At 39.6% G+C, this 23020-nt stretch overlaps 1 protein-coding gene across 2 annotated transcripts; it reads right to left on the bottom strand.

Moving 5' to 3' along the window:
- Positions 1-9760: 9760 nt before the first annotated feature.
- On the bottom strand, positions 9761-22805 carry abhd5a (abhydrolase domain containing 5a). 2 transcript variants are annotated; one of them, XM_044208198.1, is made up of 8 exons: positions 22613-22805; positions 21827-21907; positions 19076-19161; positions 18158-18533; positions 14667-14821; positions 13828-13939; positions 13466-13652; positions 9761-12345 (listed from the first exon to the last, which is right to left on the bottom strand). In XM_044208198.1, the coding sequence occupies exons 1-8, from the start codon at positions 22657-22659 to the stop codon at positions 12256-12258; spliced, it is 1134 nt and encodes a 377-aa protein (XP_044064133.1). In that variant the 5' UTR covers positions 22660-22805; the 3' UTR covers positions 9761-12255. The 2 variants fall into 2 exon arrangements, with proteins under 2 accessions (XP_044064133.1, XP_044064134.1); XM_044208199.1 differs by lacking the exon at positions 22613-22805 and adding an exon at positions 22571-22594.
- Between the last annotated feature and the right edge of the window lie 215 nt (positions 22806-23020).

Here is a 23020-nt window from a genome sequence, read left to right as displayed (position 1 = left end):
TTGGTTCTGAAAGCAAACTGGTGAGGTTCCAGGCTGGCTAGGATGTTGTCCTTTATGTGCTGGAGAACCAGTTTCTCAAAGCACTTCATCAGAATGGGGGTGAGAGCCATGGGGCGGTAATCATTTAGAATAGACATTGCAGACTTTTTAGGTACAGGGGCGATGGTGGCTGTCTTGAAGAAGGTGGGAACAATCTCCTTTAACAGTGATATGTTAAAAATGTCAGTAATAACATCAACTAGCTGATTGGCACATGTTCTTAGTACACGGCCAGGGATGTTATCAGGCCCAGCAGCTTTACTCATTTACTGTTGGGGAGATCAAAACAAGCATAAAATGTGTTTAGCACATCTGGTAATGTAACACAGTAGCTATATTAGACAATAACATTGTATGTCAAATGTCTATGAGATGTTTAGCTTGTTGTGCAGTTCTGCAATAGCAATGCAATGTATTTGCATTCTGTAAATGCCTCTCTATATAGCACTTTTCAGTGCTACTGGCAGAGTCAGCCTTTCCTGCACAGGATTCAAACTGCGAATCCATATACAAGGGATTCACAAAACAAAAGCCAGTGCTGGAAGACATTGTTGAATATCTTCTTTAGTCTTCTTTATTAAAACAACATGACATGATGAATCCTCTCTGCCCACTGTTTTGCTTGGCTGAACTGTAAACAGATAGACTATCTGCTCAAGGGGTCTTTGTTTCCCCCAGTGGTCAATACATGTATCATTTCGAATGGAACTCAGGGACCTGCATTATTAAAATGCACTTGCTGTTACCAGGTGCAGGCATCGCCAAGTCAACCAGGAATTAAATCCTGGAATTAAATCCTGAGATTTCAACTTTAAGGTTCCACAGTATTAGACAGTATTTGTTAATCACCAAAGTTATTACAGTTCATCCTGTGGAGAAAATGAATGTCTGTACCAAATGTCACTCCAATCCACCCCATAGATGTTTGACACATGTGGTTTGGAGTGAAATGTCTAACCTGCTGGTGGCACTACAGAAGAAGTCAAGGGATCACATAAGCCAGTAGGATTTATCCTCTGGGACCATGAATATCGCATTCTCAAATCTCTGCATTAATGTCACAAAACACCAATGTGCATTCCCAGCCAATAACTTCCTCCCACTAAATGCAAAAGTAATAACAATTCCTAGGCAAATGGCAAAACACCATAGACTTTTCCTTTTACTCATAAATGCCATTTACAGCAGGTCTGCAGATAACAGCTGGTCCTTCATGTTTCAGTGCCATTAAGCAAGCTGCCAATCACAAGCCTAGATTACTGTCATTTTTAGCTCAAAGACAGGAAAAAATACCAAAAAATCTGAAAATACTTAGTTTGCCTTCCTTTTAACTAGTCACAACTACAACTATGTAGATTGCTAGCACCTTTAATTAACGTGGTCAAATGTGACAATTCACCTTCTGAGTAAGCCCCATCTGTAGAAATAAGATGTGCAAGACCACATGTTGAATCCAGGAGTTCTAAGAGGTCAAAGATGTTGATAACTGAAGAGGAGAAATATAAGGTAATGTTTTCAAGACTCTCTATGATCTGTAAACATCAGTAATAAGGGTCCCGCCTCCATTTAGTCGCTGGCAGTTAAGTTCCCACATTATGGCTTTCAGAACTCCAAACACTCACATGTACACACACATAAAAGCATAAGCAAATACACACACACGCAGATGGAAGCACACCCACAGAAGCTACATCTTCTTATTCAAATTTTGTTCAAGCCTTCATTTCCCTGGGGCCATTACATCAGTGGGTGGGTATTATTTCTCTTTTTCATCACCCTCTGATTCTGTCATACACACAGGAACACCTAAGGGTGGTGATGATTCATAGAGACCCAAGCCAAGGTGGGATGAAATGGGTGAGGGGGCAGCTAAAAATTCTGGTTTAACAAGCGTTTTAATGGCCTTTTAATTCGCGGGTGTTTGATGCTTTGAGGCATCTCATCTGGGACTGGGAGCGGATAACGGCACCTCTGGGCAACCTGCTACCTCCCAGTTTGCTGTGTCACTGTGGCTGACAAAATGATGACTGAGGCTTACGTGCATATGGTGGTGCCACTGATCTCAGTCTGCTGAGGTCACGATCGACTACACCCTTGATGATGAGATGAACCACATTTCCCAGGGGGCAACTGTCTTTTTTCCTGGCAGCGGGATGTGGAGGGTGACTGTGGCTGACTTCAGTGGGATGCCTTGTACATCTTTTCCATTTTATGACTGTAGATTCCAATTATAATGTACATGCCAGGCTCTGTGTGACAGAGCAGAGGCAGGTTGGTGTATGTGTCTGTGTGAGACAGAGAGAGAGACAGTGCATTTATTCTATTGATGCTTAAACATACAGTATTTTGAAGAACTGAAGAGTAAGGACAGAGTAAGGAAGAGAGGATGCATGCCAGTCCACACACTGTGTGTGTGTGTGTGTGTGAGACATGTGTCACTGTGTTCTGTTCTAAGTGTCATGACCTGTGATGGGAGCTGCTGCGTGACCACCATATTGAAGTGGACAATAAACCAAAAGGAATATTAATTTACTGCTGATTTTCACACATGTTCACACTCATCAACTCTAGATTTCATAGATCATTCACAAAAACACATAAGTAGTATGTTTCCAGGGTTCGGGTGTGTCTTATTTTGCAAGTGTTGTGTCCACTGTTAAGGCGATTGAAATGCTGGGCAGGACGACTGACAAGACAAACCTTGAATAAGCTTAAACACCCATGGCTGGTTGCCTAGCTGTTTGTTGGTTCAAACATAGCCTAGTTATAATGTAAGTGTTTACTGTGTGGACTTATAAATGTATGCATCACGAAATTAAAAGGGGTAGCAGAACAGAAACTATTTCTTCCGTAGAGTTGCATTGTTACTTAGTATTTACACTTACCAAGTGTAAAGTATAAGTCCTGTGCAGCTAACTGAACCAACTGACGAAATGTGCTTGCTATGCAAAACACAACATAATGACCAATTTGAGAGATATGGATGACATACTGTATGTGACCTGACACTCAGATTGTAATGCTGTTTAATAATGATGTATTGTGAGTTGTAATGTGCAGGCCTCACTTGTCAAACTATGAATGTCAACAATGATGACTGTATTTAACCAACATCGACACAGTCTCTAAATATACCAGAAAGTTCAAGAAACTGGGAAGACTTACTTAAACCTGCAATGACTTTTGGGCCACTTGGAGGCAGCGGAGACAAGTTGTGAACACAACGTTGACGTGTCATTACCTTTTAAGTTGAGGCAAACTTGTCAGCAAACAAGTGCCTATTCACACATCCAGCAGTTATGGAGCAACACTACCATTCATTTGGAGTTGTGTTTCTGGCCACCTGATGAATTTAAGAGCAATATTCCCTCTCTTTTAGCTGTGTGTTTGGTCTCTACCAACTCCTGAGGGAAATATCTGGTTGTTTAGCTGCTAAATTGAATTCTGAATCTGGTGGAATGTAAACAGCAGTTAGAGATAGTGATGCTAATATGGTTTTCATCTTCACACAAAAAGCTGGACATGTGGGAAACAGTGTCCGTCCACTTTGCCTGCGTTTGAGCACCAAGCATCCTCGATGTAAACACAGAGTCCACCCCCTCTCATCTTGCCGGAGGCTTGTGCTCTGTCAGCTCGGAACACAGTGCTTGATCTGGGGTGTTGATGGAGCAGGTCTCTCCAAAGATTTCACTTTGTCACGTTTTTTTCACATTGTCATTTGATATATTGTCATTATAGATACAGTATATGTATCGATTATAACTGCATTAAAGGTGTCCTGTGAAGTTTTCTTGTAAACAAACAAGTTGTGTTTACATTCAGTGTTAATAACCCAAATACATTGTGTGTATCCTTTAGGTCTAACAAACAAACTGAATGCTTTTCCTACATTTGCAAAGCCAATTTGTCTTAAAAATTTGAACCTGGCATTGTTGACATCCATGTTTACTTGCTAGCAGTCTTCTTTTTCCTGCCTTTGTTGGTACATTGCTTTGTTTCTTAGTAATAAGTAAAATAAAGGTATACCTACCTTTACAAAAGACTAGCAGCTCTGTTGAATATATCCCTAAAACAGTTCATTCTGAAAGTTATGGTACAGTTTGTGATATTGCAGTAACTTGCTATTTACACTATAAATTGGATGGCACATATGTTTCCTTGTAACTAATTAACACATTACTAAAGTCTTACTAGCTATGACATTCCTTAAAGTGAGACTACTTTTAAAAGAAGAAATAGCACATTGTTCTTGCAAATGAAAAGTTGAGTTCATAAGCAATAAAGCACATCATTGCTCAGTTCAATACACTCAGGGGTTTTGCTGCTACAGTCTTGCTTGTTCTGGTATGACTACTAGCTCACTTTGGCTAATGTTACCTAATGTTACAAAACTTTAGGTACACATACTATATATTGCACATTACTGAGTCAGTTTGCTGTTTGTTCTTTAGGTTCTTTACACATGGTCAGTGGCAGAACTGTTGTGTACCTGCACGAGCCATTGTTTTCTTAGAGCAGAGATGCCAGCCTTGCAGTAGTACCGGGAAGGGGTACTACTTTTTGTGGGATTTGCTGGGTCTCTGTAATTAATATTATAAAAAGTACGGTCTAGACCTGCTCTGTAGGAAAAGTGCAATGAGATAACTTCTGTTATGAATTGGCGCTATATAAATAAAATTGAATTGAATTGAAGTTCAAGTGTTATGCTGCCTCAGTATAGCTAGGTTCAGACCTGTGACCAATTATGTAATTTTTAATGAAAAATTGACATTGTTTGAGATGTCTTTGTTATGACAACTTGACATTAACCAAGACAACGTAACTTGTCATAAACATGCAACAGCAGGCCTAATGATCAAACTTAAAGAAACTATTTAGCTTCATGTGTTAACATTACATTGTACTGTCATATGTGGTTGGTTTTGACGTTGGCTGTCATGAGACCATTATAATTGTGTCATGAATATTTGCCTTGACTTCAGCAACAGTGATACATTTTGGACTTGTCATAAAGATGTCATTACATTTTATTACACTGTCAAATGCTTTTATAACTGTCATAAATCATTTCGTTGACCTCAACTACAGTGGTACCGTTTGGACTTGTCGTAAACATTAAATGTTGTAAGTCAGTTTGACGACAGAGTGCAGTAGCGAGGTGATTCACAGAGTTTCCTCATAGACAGATAGCTTTACTTGTTGCCAAAGTAGGCTAACTACTGAACTTCAACTGAACTTTTTATTATGAGACCACATGCTCCTTTGTGGTCCCATTGTGGTGTCATAAATAATTCCCTCGACATCAACTACAGCAGCAGGTAGCAGTGCCAGTGGTTCCAACACTGTGGTTGTCGCAGGCCGGTAATAAGCCCAGCCAATCATTTCATTCGGCCCGAATTAAATTATTCTGCAAAGCTCATACCACTGATCATGTGTAGAGGGCCTTAAACTATGTTTCAGCATTTACCATTATCCTAACATTGCCAGCCAGGGTAGCTAGTAGTTACTAAAAGCTTAAGAAGGACTTTACACACAAACCAAGCATTGCATTTACGAATGGCTGGTGCATCCAGGTCCATCTGAAATTGTATTTATAGGTGTCAGCCCTCAGCTGTCGCAGCACACTACTACTTCTGTCTGCTGCAGTGTTGTTAAGGTGAGCTTGAGAACCTACTATAGCCTACATACTGTTTGTGATACTCTCAGTGCCTTTCTATCTGGGAAGAATATACAACTTTATTCCCTGGTAAAGGCACTCAAAAGCATTGCCTATGACTACCTCCTCCTTTATCGATTATCTTGAACGTGAATGATCATTGATCGGGTTGAAGATAGTGATGGCGATGTTGAATAATTGAGGCAATGAGCACAGCAGAGTGCCTCGTAGTGAAAGGCTGATGCATCAACATTTATGAATCTAGACTCCAAACGCAAAGCAAGACAAAGTCACAGTCTAAATGGTAATGCAGTTTGTGTGTGTGTGTTTTACATGTGTGTGTGTGTTTTGTGTGCTTGGTAAGTCACAGAAGGTCTGGCCTGCCTGAGGGCGGTACTCACGGCTCGGTGTGAAAGATATGGGGGTGGCAATGCCGCACAGCCTTAGAGGATACGCTGTCTGAGGTCTGAGATGGAGGGAGGATGGGAAAGAGAGAGAGAGAACGATATAGCCACACATACACACAGGCAGCTGGGGAGCGCCTGATAGAGATAGGGGGAGCAGAGAAAGAGAGAGGAGAGAGGAAGGGAGGGAGATAAGCGCCTTAGAGGGTGGGAAAGATAACGACAGATAGGGAAAGCAGCATGGAGGCTGAAAGCAAGCGAGCGAGACAGACACAGGAAGAGAAAGAGGGAGATATAGAGGAGGCGAGAGGCTGAATTTAATAAATTAGATCAGGCGCCTTGCCGGTTTCCTAGCAACCCAGACAAGACGAGCCTGGTCTGGCCTGGTCTGTGCTCCAGAGTAAAGGTCTTTCTCCTCCGCCTCTTCTTCCATCTCCCTCTGCCTTTCTTACCCCCCCCCCCCTTCTGCTCACTCATATCAGCACTGGACACAATCACTGTCCCAGTCATTGTTACAGACGAGTATATTTAGAAGCAGATTCATGTACAGAGGTAAAATGGTGCCACAGATTTACAACTCCGATACTTAGAGGAAACAGGCCTGGTTGTTTACTCCAAAAACAAATCACTCTGTATTCGTTTTCCAAAAATAAAATAAAATTACACATTAGTCTCTATGAGCATGTAATACACTACCTATTCATAATTTGTACATTACACCCCAAAATGTATGCTTGTATCCTATGTTACTCCGACAAAATATGTTACTGTAATGACCAACAACCACTTTTCTTGTTATATATATATATATAGATATTGAGTGCAACCAGCATAATAGTCACATACACTGTGTGAGAGAATGAATGAAGAGAGGAAATGATATAATTTTTGTATAATATTTTGAGGAGATATATATTGAGGAGATATCTCTCTCTCTCTCTCTCTCTCTCTCTCTCTATATATATATATATATATATATATATATATATATATATATATATATATATTTGCAATCTCTAGACATATATTGATATCAGAAAATATTCTTGCCCAGCCCTGTTCCTATCTATAATATTTAAACTGAAATTATAATATATACTGTGTATGTTACACTGCTTTCCTAAAAACACTAGCTGATATCAGGCAGTTAACCATTGTGCGTTTCAACAGGGAGTTTTAGTAACTCAAAGATTTAAACGAATAGTTAAACTTGAAACCTCCAGTGCACATACACTGAGAATGGAATTTTCTGTGAAGTAGGGGGCATCTTGTGTCTAGAAGTTAAGCTTTTGAAATGAACAATATTTAACGTATTCATAGATTCTGATTGTTTCCACGAGGGAGACGGAGTAGATGTAATTTCAGAGAATTTTTAACAACATAATTAAACTTTTTGTGGAAAACCCATATTAGTCACAAATTATTATTCCAGGCAGAGTATTTCCATATGTCATTAAACATGTCCGGAGGGGGATTTCTAAAGCACAGACATGAGATTGATATAGATCTTACTTTAATGAAGAAAGCACATAAGTGCAGTTCTCAAAATGTTGAGCTATACCTTTAAATACTGTTTCAAAGGCTCTTCTGCCATAGGATAAAATCTGGGGGAAACATACCTGCTGTGGTGAATAAATAGTCAAATGCTATATTTTATATACAGCACAGCCTCAGCATTATAGATTCCTCAGTGATGGTTGAAAGATTATCAGTCTAATGCATCTGTTCAATGTCATCCAGTATGAAAGTTTGAGTGTCTCTGTGCACACACTGAATAAAACTGCACATTTCATGTAATTTCCTACTAGTCACATTCGCTAGTATTTTTTTTTCTTTCCAAAATGTCTGCCTTATTCTGTCTTGTTTGAACATAGACACCTTATTTCTAGAACATTCTTGATGCAGGATTTGTTTTGGTAACCAGTTAAAACAATCTATCGTCACTGGCAGATATTCTTTTACACTTGTTTTAAGAAAATAATCAGCAATACACAAAAATGAATGATGAATATTTTTTTGCAGTGCACACACTTTTAGTTTTAATCAGACTGGCTAATGGTGGTTGAGGTTTGCACACTGTGCGGCTAGCTGAGAAAGAAAAGGATCAAGCTGCATGCATGTTCACATCAGCTCTGTCTTCACCTGTGGGGGCTCATGTGAGCACTGACCTGCACAGTTGCAGTGAGTCACAGCACAGCAAAGCAGGGCAGACTGTGGCTCAGATCGGAAGCTTACAGAAGCTGTTTGATAGCTGTCTGCTGGAGAAGCTTCAAGCCATGACACAGCAAAACGGACAATTTCGAAATGACTGAAACTGCGGCTCTTTGAATACCGGTGCCATTGGAGAGAGCAGAGCAGATATATTCACTGCTCTCTGCTGTGGTTCCATACCTGGTCCCTTATTACCTCAGAGGATCAGTGGCCTTAATTTGGACTAGATTTTCTGATAATGATACCTCCCATCTGTTTTGACCTTGATTGGATGAGTGTTTGAAAACTCCAGCTCCAGTAATCAATCCTGTGATTCATCAGTGGGATATTCTCAGACAGTGAAGTGACTCACAGGTCTGTAGCGGCCCCACCCTGCCACGTTGTGTTTAATGGTCTCTTGTCAGATGAAGGATGGCATTAATGTACCTTTATAGTGTGTACCCTGTGGTGTGTTCCAAGTTAATTGCTTCATAACCAACTAATGCCACTGATAAACCACCAAGAAAGCTCTAGTTTTGCAGTCTTAGTGGGTGGGGATGCATTTCCAGATATAAGCAGTCAAATGAGGCTCCAATTTCTCTCCTAAATTCTCAATACCTTGTATGATTTAATATTCTTATACAAATGCATAATCCTGATGAAGTTCCTTGATAAAATGAATGAGAGTCATTCTGTTTCCAATGCTAAACAATAGCTACCACCGAGAAGAGACTTCATTACACCCACCTCAATAATTCTCCAAACAGCTGAGTGGGACAAAACGGCCCCCACCGGCTCCATATGACTCGGAAATACTTTCACATGAGCTTGCATATTTCCGCTGTATCGATCAAAGAGCAGAGAGAATAAAAACAGATAGGATGTCTTTTACGATCGATATCCGTGTTAATGTTGAGTCCGGATCTAAGGATGGAAACAGAGGAGGGAAAAAAACCAATGTACATCCTCACATCCTCAGTCCATCGAACACTTCCTGTTCCAGAGCAGTGCTCACTGTCCTTCCTCACTATCCTCAGACGCCCTTTTGGTAATTGGCAATGTGGAAACATATCTCATGTTAGTTTCAGACCGCTTTCCCTGCAAATTAAATAAAAAAAGTGAAATGAGTGGACATATTAGTGCAAAAGAAGGAAGACTGGACATTTCCACAAGCCCCTCATCTCCCCATCTGCCTATGAGTGCTCTCTAGTGGCAGTGAGGGGAAACTACAGAGGCCCTTTGCTGAACACAAACGCGTAGGAATCATTTCTCTCACTGGCAGAGGGCTGACAGCTCCGAAATGATAAGGGGAGCTGGAGAAAAAATATTGATTCATCATCCTCCATTAAAATGAAAAGCAAAGCGAGGGAGAGGCAGAAAGTGTTGCATCGCAGATTAAACATATGATGCAAACACAAGTTAGACCTACATTATTCATGTGTGACAGAAGACAGAAGCAAGTGAGCCATGATCATACTATAGCAAACATTTTTATTTGTGTTTACATTTAGAAATATGGTAGAAATAGGAGAGCTATCACTGGAGGGAACATTTTTGGAAGCAAACTAATTTGCGCGACTCAATATTTTTACATCTACTACAGTATTAAACAATAATTCAAAAGACATATTTCCCTATGACAAATCAGCTCCAAAATTAAAACTGCTGTGCAGACACAGTTCTCCAAGTACGTCTGTGAAACACTTCAGTTACGCATCAACGTGCATCTTGTTTCTTCCTACACCCTTTTTAGTTTATGCCGTTCATATTATAGACACAGATTACATTAGAGAATTTCTATTAAGAAATCAACTATGTAAAAATCATTTGATAAATCTAAATATATTTGTTCCAAACTAGCACCAGAAGAGGTAGGCATGAGATTCCATTGATCCTATATAGAGGCTCAGCAGACTTTCCAGTTTTCTTTAATATGTAGATTATTTTCATTTCCATTGAAACAATGCAGTTACTGACTTAAAGGGGCACACCAGTGAATTAGTATTGCACTTCTATTAAATTAGGGGACTTGCAAGAGACAGATTTAAGAAACAATGGTCAAACTCAACGCAGACCTTTTCAGACTTCAGAAGGTTGCTCCACAGCCACAGAAGACATTACAGAACAACTAAGTGAAACTGGAACTTCTGGGTTTTGTTACAGAAGTAAAAAAACAAAAAAAAAACACTAATTGACATTTATAATAACACGAATTACAAATATCCAGCCTTGGACCATAACATTCAACTTGTCAGTCAACTTGTCTGTCTTGTCATATAAGTATATAAAGTATTTCTCATTCTGATATGGATGATAGTGGGAGAAAAAAACCCATTATTGCTTCTTTAATATATTTGTTTTTAGACATGAATGTTTTTTATAGATGGCTGCAAAGTTGGAAAGATGACATTAGAAGACAATGTTGGTGGATATGTGAGCATCATGCATGCACATACTGTATATCTGAACTTGATTTGAAAAATGGGTAGAGTGCCCCTTTAAAGGAGCAGTGTGTGGGATTTAGTGGCATCTAGCGGTGAAATTGCAGTTTGCAACCATTTGAATACCGCTCGCCTCACCCTCCCTTTCCAAGCGTGTAGGAGAAACTACGGTGGCCACGAAACTCACCAAAAACGTGAAAGTCCCTATCTAAAGCCAGTGTTTGGTTTGTCCGTTCTGGGCTACTGTAGAGACATGGCTGTGCAACATGGCGGCCTCCGTGGAAGGGGACCCGCTCTCTCTGTAGATAAAAACGGCTTATTCTAAGGAAACGAAAACACAACGATTCTTAAGGTGATTCTACACTAATGAAAACATACTTATAAATATTATATTCCATTTCTGCTAATAGCTCCTCCTAAATGTTACACACTGGTCCTTTAAGCCTTATTGCTACAGAAAAAAGTCCAAGGGCAGAGTGTAAAACCTTAGACTAGAGCTGATCTGGGTTCACATTCACAATTAATGCAATTGAAATGAACGTTTGAGTTAGAAAGAAAAGCCAAAAACAAGCACAGAGGACAGCCGCTATAAAATAGATAATTATTGGCTGCAGTGATGTACTAAAGAGAACGCTTCCTGTCTGTATCAGAATCAAATGAAAAAAAAACAAAACACAAACCACAGGTTGAGCGCTACACAGGAAATACCTAACACATGACACTGTAACTGAGCTTTTTGAATGCAGTGACATTGATTGTTTCAGTGTGATATAATTTAAGGTGTGGCTAAATAAATATCATATCATATTAGAAATGACTCTCCTAAAATATTGAGTCTTATTGTATTTCTTAACAAAAATATGCACAATTAAGGGTATCTTTCACACTTGAAGTATTTTCTTCACTTGAAGTACGATAACAATACACTTTTGATTAGTTGAGTTAAATAATATTTGCGTGTTTGGCTCAGACGACTACAGGAGCTATTCAAGGCCACAAGTGGACAGTATATTCACGGAACACTGAGGATTTGTGGTTGTGTGTTCAGCAGAACATTTGAATTTCAAAATGCCTCCTTTCGTCACTACATTTGAGAGCGGCAAGTCTGAGAAAATACAGTGTAACTAATGCTTCAATCAACTGATCGAGAAGCTGCAGCACCACCTACTGTATGTGTGCTACACAGTGTAATGTAAAAGAAGCATGTGATGCTGGCCCACGGGCATTATTTGATAATTGTAGGAATGCTGGTAAATTGCATTAAAAAGGGGACTTGATCAGTGATGTCAGCTCAGAGTCTGTAGTCACCACATTTCTAAGAATATCACAGAATCAGTGGTCAGGTGACATAACATTTGAACTTCAGTGTGTCATGATGCATTAGTCAAACTCAGATCAGTGCTCCTTTTAAATATTTTCTATGTACAATCACTCCTTATTCCTGCTTTGAGGAAGTGCTAAAGTGATGCCAGTTATTGGTGCTCCCCTTTTTCTCCACAGTTCAGTAACCAGGCTCGTCTCTGCTTCAGTCCACTTTATCACACACTTGTAAAACTCTGTGGTTGAAGTCCTCTGGCTGGTCAGCGTATACATAGTGGCCGGCTCCACGGATCGTCTGCAGGGAGGATCGAGAACAGGAAGGGAAGCGGGCGATTAAAACCGGAGGCAATATACAAAAGAGAGGCCATAAAAGAAAGTATAGTTTTTACTGGAGAGCTCTGTCTCTTTGTTTTATAAAAGCGATAAACCAAAGATGGAAAGAAATGTTCAATTTTTAAACATTTCTAGTAAAAACAGTTATGTTATCACAAATCAGTACTGAATGTCTTCAACAGTAACTAAACAATGTGGTTGCCAAGCACCATGACTTCAACATCAATTACAATTGCAGACCCTTCAGTTAGTTTCATAAGCCTATATGACCACATAATTACCTTTCATTTACATCCTAGTGAGAGTGTGTATGATGGCACAAGACATATAAAAAGTGGGGGGGGAAATTGAGTTTTCTTATGAAGTATGTATCTCAAGAGAATTGGAAAAGATCAATGATATACCAATTTCTTTATTATTTGTAGGCGAAGAAGGGGAAGGGGGTCATTAAAAAAATGTATTTTGTAAAAACATTATTCTTTTTATTATTTCTTAGTAATCCCCCCTTTTCAATTTATATAACCTTAAAATATTTTCTTGTCTTACATTTCTTACAATGAGCATGGAGGTTCATTTTTGACCTCGGGAAGTGTAGTGTGGCGAAATAATCCAAACTCAAGGTCCACTGACAAGTCTTTGACTCGTTGTCATGTTACCAAAGTTCCACACTTGTCACACAGTTACATGGAAGCATTAATGAGGTTTGGAGAAGGCATATATCTTTCCCAGGCAACAGACAAGATTTTGGTGAGAATTCCCTGGAAACACTGGGAACTCAATTATCTAGCTTGAACACAAATACAAAGGTAATTTCAATAGATTTTCCCCCAATAATAACCACAATCTTGCCAATAAAGTTGGCCTTTTTCATCTATAAAATAAACATAAATACACAATTTACATAGTATAAATTATAATTAAAAATACCACACCACTATATGTTCCCTCTCATTAACAGGTAAAAGCAGAGGGGGTTTAAGTTCAGAAATCTGGTCAATCCAACAAGAGGAAAAAGGCAGAGGGTAAGAGTACAGGGCATGAATTCTCTTCCCTCTCTCTCATCCAGTACACCATGAACTTACTATGATCTCCACATGAGAGTGTGGCCTCATCTCTTTGATGGTGCTGCCTGAGTTGCTGTCTATGCTGGAGCGGGATCCGTAGATGATGGTGATGGGGATCTCAGGCTGAAGCTGGTCCATCCTCTGCAGCATTGGTCTCTTTGCCCAGCCGTAGGGAACGGTCATATTCTTAAAAGCTGTTTCTCCACTGTGACAGTACAGAAGAACAATTAACTCAGGACGCACAGGACGAAATGTTGATGACAAGGCATAACATTAGGTAGTAAAACTCTCAAATGACTGCAGCAACGGTAATGAATAAATGGCTTTCATTGCAGTTATTAAGATAAGCAGTAGTAATGACGCTCAACAGGGAGGCAGACCTGGGGGTTTGCACGTTCAGGTGGTAGATGTACTCTGACACAGTATTGTCATTGAACATGGAGCAGAACTTCCTCTTGAAGTCGGGTCTCAGAGTCTGAACCAGAGTGGGACCTGCAGGGGCCACAGAAATCAAGTGTCAAAACCAAGCATGTAGCCATTAAGAGACGAGGCTGCTTCATTACATTGTACATGATTATTAACAACGGGGAGGACTGGAGGGCACCAAAAAGGAACCACGGTTTGACTTGATTTCTCTTCAAAGTCTGCACCAAAATGTTAGAAATTTAGCTTTAGAGGAATTCTTGTGCTATCATGTACTCATCATATGACTAGTTTTAATTAGTCAAACGAGTTTTCTGTATATAAAGAAAACATGATAAGAATAATAATAATGATAAAGTCTCTCAGCTAAAACAATATTACCAAACCATTTTAACAATGCCCTCTTTTGTCTTTCCAGAGCCTTTATTCAACCATCATAGTCAACGTCATTATTAACACATTTTCATTCAGTTTCATACTGCATATATTTTCATATTTCTCATTCATTTTCTCTCTGTATGCTCCAGATGCTCAGCTACTCTTTTACATATCCTGCATTCATATTCCTCTCATTTTCATGCTTCTCATTTAAATATACAGTTTATTAGTCAGTTCTATTATGTTCATTGCTACTATATTTGCTCTACTCTTACTTGTAGCCCCATTTTTATTCACTGCATCCTGTTGTGCTGCAGCCACTACCCAGTTTCCCCTCAGGGATCATTAAGGTTTCATCTAATCTAATTGATAAAAACAGGTTAGGACTCTTTGCTGTGGTACTGTGCTCCAGTCTTACCCAGCGGTCCGACCAGTCTCAGGCCAGCCAGAGGGTTGAAGGGACTGAACATGGCCCCGAGGGCTTTGATCCATACCGGGATGGGACGGTCTGCCTCGACTGTGTTCGGGCGCTCAGGGAAACCCCAGGGCTCCACCAGCATTATGTGCTTTACTCTGTAGGACAGACACAGAAATAAAATACATATTCGCCTGCTATTTGGGTCATTTCATGTTTTGTTTATTTAAATGGATTATACAGACCCACAAATATATCTTAACATGATTTAAAGGAATAGTTCAACATTTTGGGAAATTTGCTTATTTGCTTTCATGCTGAGAGTTACAGTGGTGTGAAAAAGTGTTTGCCCCCTTCCTGATTTCTTATTTTTTTGCATGTTTGTCACACTTAAATGTTTCAGTTCATCAAATAAATTTAAATATTAGTCAAAGATAACACAAGTAAACACAAAATGCAGTTTTTAAATGAAGGTTCTTATTAAGGGAAAACAAAATCCAAACCTACATGGCCCTGTGTGAAAATGTGATTGCCCCCTAAATCTAATAACTGGTTGGGCCACCCTTTTTCACACCACTGTAGATGAGAAGATGGATACCACTCTAATGTCTGTACGCTAACTGTGAAGATAGCAGGAAAGGGGGAAACAGCTAGCCTGGCTCTGTCCAAAGGTAACAAAATCTGCCAACAACACCTCGAAAAGTTGACTTATTAATATATATTATCTGCTTTGTTTACATTTACAATATTAGACATTTTTTTGTAACTTAGCGGTTCACTTTCATTTTCACGTAAATGGTTTTGATATTACAGTTAAATTGGGGAGTTGTTCATAACCTGTCTAATCTGTTGTGTTGCTGCCCTGATGGCCTCTGTGCAGGTACGGAGAGTGGAGGTGCCACATCACTGTATCTTTACAGTCAGTCTGGTAAGTAAAAGGTAATCCTAACCAATGGGAATGATGGCCAAAAACTAAGTCAATAAAACACATGCTGTAAAAACAACCAACTTTTCTTTTAAATCAAGGACACATTTATATTTTAAAACTGCTCTAATCGTTGCTCGTAATGACGAACCCGAAGACAATTATCACAGACTCTGCAGTTCCCCTCAGCTCTTCGGACCTTTTTAGCATCTTTTAGCTCATTGTTTTGGTTTCCCGGCCCGCAAACATAAAAAAAAAGAAGAAAAAGCTCAAAACAACCCACTGTACACTGCCTGCCCAGCACCAAATGGCAGAAGACAAAGGTAGCTACCAACAACACTTCAAATGAATGCTAATGTTCCTCTGTGTCTTCTTTGAATGGTCAACTGTTTTGGAAACATACGGTTTAATATGTCAATCTTGTGTTTTTAACTTGTTCCACTGCTCCAAAATGGTAAAAAACAAACAATCAATTCAGCTTTAGATTACAAGCAATGTGTGATACCAGGCTTCTGGTATTCATCATTAAACAGATTTCAAACAAACCCCCAGGTTAGCCAAACATATATGGAAGAGAAAACAAGGGCAAACAGTTAAATTATTACAAAGTGACGGTTGTAAACATCAAAAACAGTTTACAGACTTCCTGGTTCACGTTTGACCTACTGTACTTGTACTACTGTAGTTGTGTGTGCACACAACGTTTCTCCATTTTAAGTTTTTACCTCCAAATAAAGTGGTTTAGATCATTTGGCTGCTGGTTTGTTTACAACCTGCCTGATTGTCTGACTTCTGTTTCTTGCCCTGCCTGACTTTGTTGTAGCAATGTTACTCTGCTCCTACATCCAAGCAATTAATTTGGTAAATACAATGCTATCAAAACCAATAGGAATGATGGTCAAAGCTATGAAAATAAGTCAGAATAAATAGCATCAGAAACAATTCAAAATCTATGCCAACTGCAACACTGACTGTGTCTAACATTATGCACAGTACAAATTGCTTTTAGGCCCTCAATTTGTTTTTATTTAATTTGTCTATTATGTTGTCCTGTAACTAAACAGTTAACTTTCTCTTTAGGCCATAACATGTACAGTATGTCTGATTAAGAGCATCTCGTGTTATAACTTAAAGGCCACTTGGAACACTGAGATAACAATAAGAGGACAGGAAGAGGGGATTTTTTTTAGCATTACTGATGAAGGAGGGTGATAAGGGATTGAGGACATTTTATCAGACGTCCCTTGGGGAGAGCCGGGTGCCTGCTGGAAGCTTGGAGCTGGAAACGCAGCGAGAGGAGATGATTCAGGAGAGATAGAGTCTAGTGGGAGGAGAGAGGCTTGGAGGACACTGCTGTTATCGCAGGCTGCCAGCCCCTACAGGCTCACCGCTGCAACTATATCCTGTGCACATGCTGGCATGTTTTGTTACAGTCGTGTTAACAGTGAAAGGGCAGAATCATTATTCAAAACACTGTTCAGTTCAGAGTCACTGTTCTCCTTCTGGGCAGGGTCTGCCTCTTTGTTCTTTCGTCTGTAAACAGTCGTGGTGATAATTATGGTTTATTACAACTTGGGTCTTGACAAAACAATCTCCACTCAAAGTCCACTTACTTGATTATTCTGAGGCTTTCGACCATATCACATGGCCTTCTTTAGTAGATTAAACCTGTATTAATTAATTTTTGGCCACTTGGGGGCAGCAGAAACAAGTTGTGAGCGTAACATTGACATATTACCTTTTAAGTTTACATGGCGAATCTGTTATCGAGCTGCAGCTTTAATAATGTAAAATGCTAAAAGTCATAGACTCAATGAAACAAACAGGAGTTTAACTTTTTACCATGTGCTTTTCAATACTTTATCACATCTGAAACAATTAGTCAATCAATTGATTAGTCAATAACTATTTTGATAATCGATTAATTGTTGAAGTCATTTGTTTAAGCAAAAACACAAACATCCTGTGGATCCTGCTTCTCCAGTGTATGGAGTTTTCTGCTTTTCTCTGCTTTAAAACAATTTAAACTATTCAGTTTAAATAAATAACTTTGGGTTTTGGACCCACAAGCAATCTGAAGACATCAGCATGGGCTCAGGGAACTTTCAATGGGTATTTTTAACAATTTTCTAACATTTTATTGACCTTTCTGTGGTAATTTTCACAATATTAATTTTGTCTCCATCACCCACCCCTGCATGCAACAATTCATTTAATGACAATGAAAATTTAAAATGATGAGCTCCTGTAAATAGTGCAAAATACTCTCACCTAAGAAAATCTAATAAAACAGCCTAGTAAAAACCAACTCAAGCTCATGTCGAGATTCTGACCTCAAAATATAACAAAAGCCTGCCAACCTCTCTGTGTCAGCCAAAAAGTCTAATTTTGCTGAATGTTTCAGATTGAACTACATCCACATTTCCTGACTGTTGCTTTGCCCTTGGTTTATCACATCAAATGCAGCTCATACCATCAAGATCAGCACCAAAGGATAAAAGATCCCTTTTAAATTAAAAACAACACAACCCTACAGTAAGATAAGAAAAAACCCATAATCTGCACCCACCTTCCTGGGTATTTAATAGCGTATGAAACAGCCAGGTATCCTCCCAGGTTGTGTCCCAGCAGTATCATGGACTCCAGACCCACTTTAGCCCTCCACTGCTCTATAGACTCCACAAACTGGTCCTCTGCCTTCTGAGCGTCTGTGGAGAACAGAGGCCTGCTGCTCTGTCCGAAGCCCAGCAGGTCCAGGGCGAAGACGGGCCGACGCTGGGAGAGAGCATTCAGGTTCTGAGCCCAAAGGCCCACGCCACCCCCAAACCCATGGAGCAGAACCATGGGGGTTTTGTCTTTGACACGGTCACTGCGAAAGGTCAGGGTCCACAGCCGGTTGCCGTTGGAGATGGGGACGCACTGTTTGGAGAAAGTGCTCTCTACACCTGAAAAGAAAGGGAAGAGCAAGGAAAGAGTGGAATGTAGAGCTTAAAATGAATGCCATAAAAATGCAATTGCACAACCTCACTCTTATATGATGCCATTTGTATATGTTCTTACTATTTGGTCAATTTTACCAACTGCTATCTTGTTTGAGTATGATGCATGAGACCCATCCAAGACCACAGTGCATTAGCGTATAAGACCATGACGCATTGCCAGCTAAACACAGCAGGATCTGTGTGGTAGGGTTGAGCAATATGGCTAAAAGAAGGTTATTTAGATTTTTAAGCCTTTTGAAGATATACCTCAATGTTTATTAATAGAAAATGTATATTTTGTCTAAACTGTTCGATGCAACACGCCTTTGTCTCTGCCGAAATTGTCAACTGTGCAACAATGGTGGCTGTTCCTGCTCACACTGTACAAAAATAGAATATAGTAGAAATTAAGTTGTATCATCTAATTAATATTCTTTTCATTAATAAAACTCCCACATTCCGACAGTCATATGTGGAAACTAAAAGTTAGAGAAGCCGATCCTTACATCGCAGCATCTTGTCCTCTGCGGTCTGTAGCTGGATCTGAGAGGTGGGACACCATGACGGCAGCCAGCTGGGGATCCAGCACCACCTACGCAGGCAGAAAAGAGCATTAGCTTTATGAACTACAGAAAGGACATGGTGACTTTGCTAAAAGAAGTTAGACAGAAACAGAGAAATATACAGCAAGAGGTACAAGTTAAAAAGTATTAAAAAGAGCAAATGTCAATTTCAAATGTATTTATATAGCACATCTAAAACAACCACTGTTAACCAAAGTGCTGAACAGGATAAAATACCAAATAAACAAACATAAAAGTTAATAACAAATAACATAAAAAGAAAAGAAAACAATGAACATAATACAAGAACAGGAGCACAATAGAAAATGAAATCAAGGTGTCAAGCTCAACTAGAATTGAATGCCAACAAGAAGAGGTGGGTTGAGCATGTAGTTGGACGACCACAGTGCTCTAACTGGAGCATGATAAATGAATGGAACAGTTCTGTGGTCGCGCTCTCTCTTACCAGTTAAAAGACGAGCAGCTGCATTTTGTACTAACTGCCGACAATGAAGAGACGACTGTTCTAAACCCACCCAAAGAATTGCAGTAATCCAACCGAGAAGTAATAAAAGCATGGATAACTCTCTCGAAATCTTTGGGAGAGAGATAGGACTTTACCCTGGCTAAAAGTCTTAACTGAAAGAAGCTGGTTTTGACAACTGAACTAATCTGCCTATTGAGTTTACAGGAGCTGTCAAAAATAACTCCAAGATTATTAACAAAAGATCAACTGTAAGATACTAGAGGGCCAAGAGTACCATGAGGGTCATTCAGTAGGTCAGGTCGTCCAAACATAACGATCTCTGTCTTGTTTCCATTAAGAGTGAGAAAGATTAGATCCATCCAAGTTTTGATGTCGTTTAAGCAGTCCAACAAAGGCTGCATTGAATCTTTACTTTTAGTTTTCAAAAGGCAAATTTGTTTAAATTTTAAATTTGTACATCATCAGCAAAACAATAAAAAGGAATATTATATTTCTTAAAAATGGATCCCAATGGCAACATATACAATGAAAAGAGGATGAGCCCAAAAGGGAGCCTTGAGGGACCCCACAGGTGAGAGGGGCCACAGTCGAAGAATGTTCGCATAGGTGAACCGACAAACTCCTATCTAGTTTCTATGACTGCAGTTGATATGACAGCATAAGGACTGAATGTTAGCATTGTTTGTGTTTATGAGTGTTACAACTGATGACCTCTGCATCAGCTGCTCAGTGTGGGTTACTCTGTATTAAACAAACGGTGCTTTCCTAATTTCATAGGCGGGCTCTGTTGACGCAATGTGGTTGAGGGGACAGAACATTAGAGTGCAAAGTTGTAAAAAAAAAAAAATGGGTCTGATGGGTGACCATATTCATCTTTTGGTTATTTTGTTTAATCTCTATTTCACGAAGAAGGTCAAATAAAATACTTTATTTTCAAAAGAATGTTCTTTTTACGTGTTAGTTCATCAGGCCGCAGAATTGTGAAACCCCTGTGTGACAATGTGTGGCGATGTCAAAATAAAGTCTCTGCAGATGAAGAAATAGCAGAAGTCCATACAGGAAAGCCACCAGATAAACAAAAGTCCCACTTTCATACACACACCCTATATCATCCTCATATCAATGTCCCGGACCATGACCGGATCTGCATCAGTGGTCAAAGCTTATCTTCAAATGCATTATCCCACCTACATGAACTCACCTGCACCATCACTCAAGCCAAATTATCCTTTGTTATGATAAATACATATTTAAGTTATTGGTATGCGTTGGCTTGTTTGATGTAATCATTAGGTGACACCTACAAGATAACTGTTGTTTATGTGTGGAATTTGTATTAATTTTAGCTACTGTTGGTGTACCTAATAAATTGGCAGTTGAAGGTATTTAAATATAATATTTGCCAATTGCTGGAAAGTGTATCATGTCAGTGCTCCAGAAAGACTAATTACTTGATAAACCAACTAGTTAATTAAAACAATACTGTATGTTTCAGGTTCCTGATCTCTACTGTCAGCAATCTCATTCAAGCCCAGTGAGTGACAGACTACTGTAAGTGTGGGAACATCTATATTAAAAATCCCCTGCAGACACATTTTAAGAAATATAAAAAAAATGTATGTGGAATAATAATTTGTGTCTGATATGTTTTTTTTCATTTTTCCAACTCATTAAAAACTCTTAAAATTGCATCTACATTTTCTCCCTCATTAAAAAAAAATCCTGAATCTATGAATATGCAAATATTCTTCCATTTCAAAAGTTTACCAGCTGGACACAAAATGTCCCCTACGTCACTGAAAAGTCCATTCTTTGTGTATGTGCACTGGAGGCTTCAAGTTTCCACATCACACTTATGTAAGTCGCATACTGGACCATGGATTGAGTTGTGATGTCACAAACTCATGCTCCTCCTATGTACATGTGTTAGACTGAGATTTAAGGTGAGCTCAGAGAAACTGTCCCCCCTTTCAGCAGATGAATGACACTAGAAAGCTGTTTGGACAAACACTGCACATTCATCCTTCTGCTCAGTGAAGCTCAAACATCCAAGTGAAGTAACAATAAGCAAAACCCATTTCTGAGTGGAAGGGGACTTAAAGATGTATCTATGACAATGCTACACCTTAAACTGTCTTGTGGTTTAAGGGGCTACATCACGGGCCTGCAAGGTCTGCTTCATGTGGACGGTCAGAGACCAGACTTACCTTAATGTGGTGTCCACGTAGCCCCACACGCTGCTGACCAGACTGGGAACACCAACAACAGACAGCATTCTCTGAACAACCCTGAAGCCAGAACAAAAAGAAACAAAAAGTGGAGGGGGCAAAGAACACTGACCGAATGAGAGAGTAGTTACAGTAACGCCACTGTGCTGAAGTAAAATATGGGTGTCAGTAGGTGACGAATGTATTTACCAGGAGCACAGAGCTGTCTACTTCAGCTCCCTGTAGTTAATAGAGATATTGGTGACATTAAACTCATCTCATCTATGGCAGATATAATTTTTAAACTTAAGTGTACTCTGGTAAAAGCGGCAAAAACACTATATTGGAGGTCTCTTCGACACAGGAAGGGCATAAACCCGTTAGGCCCACATCAGACATGTTTCTCCTTCAGTGTCGTGTAAAACCCTGTGGGTACCATGTTAATATAGTGTTTACCTTCAGGGTACTGCCTGACTCTTGACAACATGTTTGACTTGTTTTTTTAACATTTTTAACAAGTTAAACAGTTAAACATGTAAAAAAACAAAAAAAAAAACAAGTCAAACTGTTTAACTTGTTAATAATGTTAAAATAGACCAATGTTTCACAAGCTGTCATGTTTAACTTGTGTTGTCACTGCTAGTGTAAGTTATGGCAACAACATGCAGGTATTTTCCGGAGTTACACAGATACAAAGTGTCGTTGCAATGTCTAGTTACTTAACAGCTGTATTACTATACATACTTTCGCAAAGAGGGGCGTGAGGCGGTTAGAGGAAATACTCACCCTCCGGTCTCTGTCACCTCTTGCTCGACCATACTCATAGACTGCATAAACTAGGCCATACCGCAACAGCACCTCTCTGAAACTACTCGCGGTCACATGACCTGAGAGACTCTGACGTAGTTATGATTGAGGACATTTGATTTGTTGTTTGAGATAACTCCAACGAGCGGTGCCTTAACAGCTGGGGCACGTTCAATCTTAACGGCGTACGCGGTTTTGATACGTTTTGTCGGGGCTGAACGCGGCCGACAGGCACGTCCACTACGGCTCTGTCCCCGCTCCTCGCAGAGTTTCTTTTCTTGTCTGTAACACAAAGCAAGCGCATCCAGCTACAGAGCGTGAGGCACTGCGGAAGTAGCTTTTCTGTCCAATATCTAAACATTGATACTCAGCAGAGGAGAGAGCTTT

This window comes from Siniperca chuatsi, linkage group LG9 (assembly GCF_020085105.1).
Source record: "Siniperca chuatsi isolate FFG_IHB_CAS linkage group LG9, ASM2008510v1, whole genome shotgun sequence".
Lineage (NCBI taxonomy): Eukaryota > Metazoa > Chordata > Actinopteri > Centrarchiformes > Sinipercidae > Siniperca > Siniperca chuatsi.
The sequence above is the reverse complement of the archived record's forward strand: the minus strand, read 5'-3'. Positions and strand labels throughout refer to the sequence as shown.